The 4,384-nt window shown below is 40.3% G+C and overlaps 1 protein-coding gene across 2 annotated transcripts; it reads left to right on the top strand.

The window, feature by feature from the left end:
- Positions 1–815: 815 nt before the first annotated feature.
- Positions 816–4,210, top strand: SARC_13158 (the record flags this gene model as incomplete). Of its 2 annotated transcripts, none has more annotated exons than XM_014292718.1 (6): positions 816–1,144; positions 1,291–2,123; positions 2,628–2,720; positions 3,063–3,267; positions 3,772–3,903; positions 4,088–4,210. In XM_014292718.1, coding segments are annotated over exons 2-6 (670 nt in total), but the record flags the coding sequence as incomplete, so codon positions are not given. The 2 variants fall into 2 exon arrangements, with proteins under 2 accessions (XP_014148193.1, XP_014148194.1); XM_014292719.1 differs by having other exon boundaries at positions 838–1,144; positions 1,991–2,123.
- Positions 4,211–4,384: the final 174 nt, after the last annotated feature.

Here is a 4,384-nt window from a genome sequence, read left to right as displayed (position 1 = left end):
AGAGAGAGAGAGAGAGCGAGAGAGGTCTGCGAGGGGTTTAGTTATGGTTGTATTTGATTTTTTTTTAACTTGCAAGTTGTAGGCAAAATCGCCAGTCCGCTATAGCCTTTAGGCTATAGGCCTATTGCCTGTATGTATTTAATTTTTCAGGTCCCGCCAAAATTGTACAGTCTTGGAAATTATCCGGACTCGCATGAGTCGCATCCGAGTTCTTCACTATCAATTAGCCCGAAAAAGTTATGAAAATTAGGCGAGACCGGTCCTTATTTTAACCTATAAAATGTAGAAATACATATACGAGTGTGCTTACTTTCAATTCTCAGGACTCAGAGCTGTTACTATAATCATCCATGAGCCAAGAGTTACCATTGGGTCTTTAAAACACAGAAGAATGTTCTCATGAGTAATTGAGTATTCTATGTGGACATTGCCGAGTTGCCAAATGCCGACTGAATATAATTTAATACATAAATATGAGATTTAAATATTATTTACATACATTTCATAGCAGTCCTAAGATTCCCAATCGACAGCCTGACAGGGTCTCGTAATCTCGTTGTATTTATTTACGACGCTGTCGTGTATCCAACAAATTGATATATTTTTAACAACAAAAAACCAAAAGGGATGACAACAAAGTTTTTGAGCAAATGGAATGACAGCACTATGACGACATCAATACGTTGTTGTATATATGTATTGTAATACAAACAAGAGGAGCTTCGACCTTCGTTCTAAAACATTCGTATTTGATTATTTTTGAAAAGGTTGTTTGCGTTTTATGGCACAGTCTATAAAGAGCCCTAGCACAGCTTGCGGGCTTTTCACACCGGAAATAGCCGTGTTCGATGAATGCGAGATCGTACTAGATCAATCGTCACTTTTTAAATAATATAGCAGCCCTTGAATAAGACACCATGTTGCGCAGTATCCTATCTCGTTCTTGTACTAGCCGTTTATCTGTACTCAGCTTTGCGCGTTCTTACAGCTCAAACATGGCAACACAAGGGAAGATTATACCAGTGGTCGACCTCGGTGGACTGTTTGATCACAGTAAGCAGCAGGATGTAGAGCGTACGAAGGTTATCAGCCAACTCAAAAAGGCGTCTAAGGAAGTTGGCTTCTTTTATCTAATCAATCATGGGTGAGTATACTGTATTTTTGAAGAAAAATTAGAGGTTTCTATATTGTTCTTGCGATTTGATATTTGTGGGACTGCTTTAAGTTCCCATTTGAACGATACAGGTGCTTTTGAGCGCTTTATAAATATGAGCTGTATATTTTTTACAGGTTCGGCGGCGGTAGGGGTAGCAGAATGGATGTTCATAGCAGAGCATGATTTGGGCAACCAGAGGTGAAAATGTCCAAATCAAAAACGTATCCAGGTTAAATCATATGTATGCGCATCTTGCCCAGATTGTTACCTACTCTCAAATACCTGATATAATTTTGTGTGTTATTTTAATTTACCTATTAGAAGTATCATACAACTGGTAAGTCAATCAATTATATCATTTATAGTCTATTGGTACGCCATTTGTCGGGACAATTGCGTTGTTACTTTGCATTTTCTGTATTAGTTCGTGCAGACCACACAAGGCTTTCACGAAAACAGAAGTATGCTGGCAGTTACATATATAGGCCAGATGTATATTTTTACTGTGATGTTGATATAGAATTGTATAAAAATATACAAAAATGAATAGATATATGCATACATACAATATACACATATGAGATATCCTGTTATGAACGGGTTTTGCAGTTAGCCATGTATACACATATATGTTTGAATATGAATTGATTGCGTGTATTCGGATACTACCAGAATTGCAGACTTGTCCTGATGCATGGTAGGGGATAATCTCCTAGATTGTCATCCAGATAGTTCAGTAGGCGAATCATGTCTGTCCCGCTCGTTTGCCCAGAATGAATGAGGGGTTTGATCAGTTTCGTTCATACTACCTCTTGAATTGCACCACACACACAGCGTTTCTCCTGATTTGATGCAGTCAACCTTCAAAAGCATGCGTGCATTTATGGACCAGCCCGAAGAAATCAAGATGAAAGTGCATGTGAACCACAATGAAGGACTGCGGGGCTACTCCGCGGAGTTCGAGCAGGTAAAAGAAGCCATGTGAGCTTAGCCAATATGCATCTTTAAGATATTGGCATCGGGAGTATGTGATGCATGGGGATGCTTGATGTTTATGAATCTTTCTAAAACGAATACATGCGGATTTATCTATGTACAAGCGTGAGTGACGCGTAGAGCGCACTTACATGACAAGACATTGTATTTTCGTTTGATTGGGGGTTTATTATTTTCCTGTTTGTGTACGCATGAGTAGAATCAGTTGGCATGACTGTATGGGTCCCGAAAAGTAGTGTAGTCGACACTGATACGATTGTTTGACGAGGAAGAGACACAAATTTCTCTTCATATACTTAGAGATGTCAAGCCCCACCTGCCTAGGGGATGGCTATATGTACCTTTCGGTATTCAGTTAAGAATCGAAGAGACAAAAGATAACGTCTTAGCGCATACATAGTGAATGCTGTCTCCGATTAGCAGGTAGAATTCAGATACTGACTCTCGCACACTTTTTTGGATGTGTTCTCGAAAGGGCAACTATGGAGTGGACGTGACAGATATTCGAAACCAACTGACAAAGGAAACGACTTCCGAAGCGGAGGACGAACCGATGGACTTCAAGCAGGTATCGAAATTGTCTTGACGTCACTCGTACTTAGTAACAACTGTTGAAGTATGCGAGCCAATATACTGCTATTCTAAGCCAAGCTTTCTTTCAAAAACGCTCAAATGTACTGGATATCGCTGCATTTGACAGTGCGCTGCGAACGACCAAATATTCGATGTCTACTAGATCCACGGCTAGATTGTTTCATTTTCTGAATACGTTACCACCACATTATGTAGCTTCTCAAAGGCCCTTCAATCCATATCCAAGATTTCTCCCAATTCACGCACTGGTGGATTGCTCATAATTTGTTCTCATCACAAATCAACTGTCCCATCTGACCCCGAAATTTATCTGCAGACGTATCACTACGGACGTGAGCTCCCTAAAACCCACAAGCACTACAATGTGACTCTCTTTGCCCCTAATGTGTACCCTGATACACCCGCACAATTTTCCGAGGATATCAAAACATATTGGGGGGCTATGGACACGCTCTCTGATACGCTATTTGAAGTTTTTGCCGAAGCACTGAACCTACCACGGGACTACTTCGAGGATAAAGGTATGTGAGATAAATAGATTCAGGCGTGTTTCGTGCATATATGCTTGTGTAATGACCGTGACCAAACATGACAAGAACAGTTTCATATATGCGCTCATAGTGAGATAGGCTACTCAAGCATCTGCAATCAATTACTTGTCTGAGAACCGACCAGCGGATAAGGTTTGTTGTAGCGCGGCCTTCAATTTACAAATATGCACTGGCTATGAACGGGCACTATGGTTGTTCTTTATCTCTCATAGGCGGTCCCTGATATACATGCGATGTATGAACAGACGTTCATGGGTATGGACTACAGTTGCACCAACGTGATCTAAATCTCATGCTACTGCAAACAAAACGGCAACTCAGAGAAAAGTATAGAGCTAAAAATGAACCCTGAAGGATGTTGCTACCTAATTACCATGCATTCAATGATTTAATTTACGGATGTCTTCATTGGAATTACCCAAATCTTCATTGTCTCACTTGCGAACGCCTCACTCCAAATGTATTCGCTTGCAGTGGATGAAGGAATGGATTCGATGAATATGAACTACTACCTCCCCTTTGCGGATAGGCCGCAGAACCAGATGGGCATTGGCGCACACACAGACTACGAATGCTTCACTCTACTCGCACAGGATGGTCCCACCGGTATATACCAGCTGACTTGTTTGTACTGATATTGACCGTGTCATTTTATTATATCCAGTTGTGGCGTTTTCGCCAGAGTTTTCATGATATGCACAATGCATTCCCATTCGGCTTTCATTTGACTTGATCGATTTTGTCATTTGAACTCAACTTCGCATGTGCACACTGACCCTACTCCACGCAGCGCTTCAGATATTCTCGCCCGAGAAACAGGAGTGGGTGTATGTACCTGAAGTGCGCAATGCGATCGTGGTCAACATAGGCGACATGATGGCACGCTGGAGCAACGACGAGTTCACCAGTACAGGTATGTACGCGCAAATACACACACACACACACACACACACACACATATATATATACATCTATCTGTATAATATATATATATATATATAATAATATATATATATAATATACTATCTATATAATTATATATATATATAGTCTAACACATACATANATATATAATAATATTATATAT

This window comes from Sphaeroforma arctica (genome assembly GCF_001186125.1).
Source record: "Sphaeroforma arctica JP610 unplaced genomic scaffold supercont1.2956, whole genome shotgun sequence".
NCBI classification, from domain to species: Eukaryota; class Ichthyosporea; order Ichthyophonida; genus Sphaeroforma; species Sphaeroforma arctica.
Note: the sequence above shows the minus strand (reverse complement) of the source record. Positions and strands in the feature narration are given on the sequence as shown.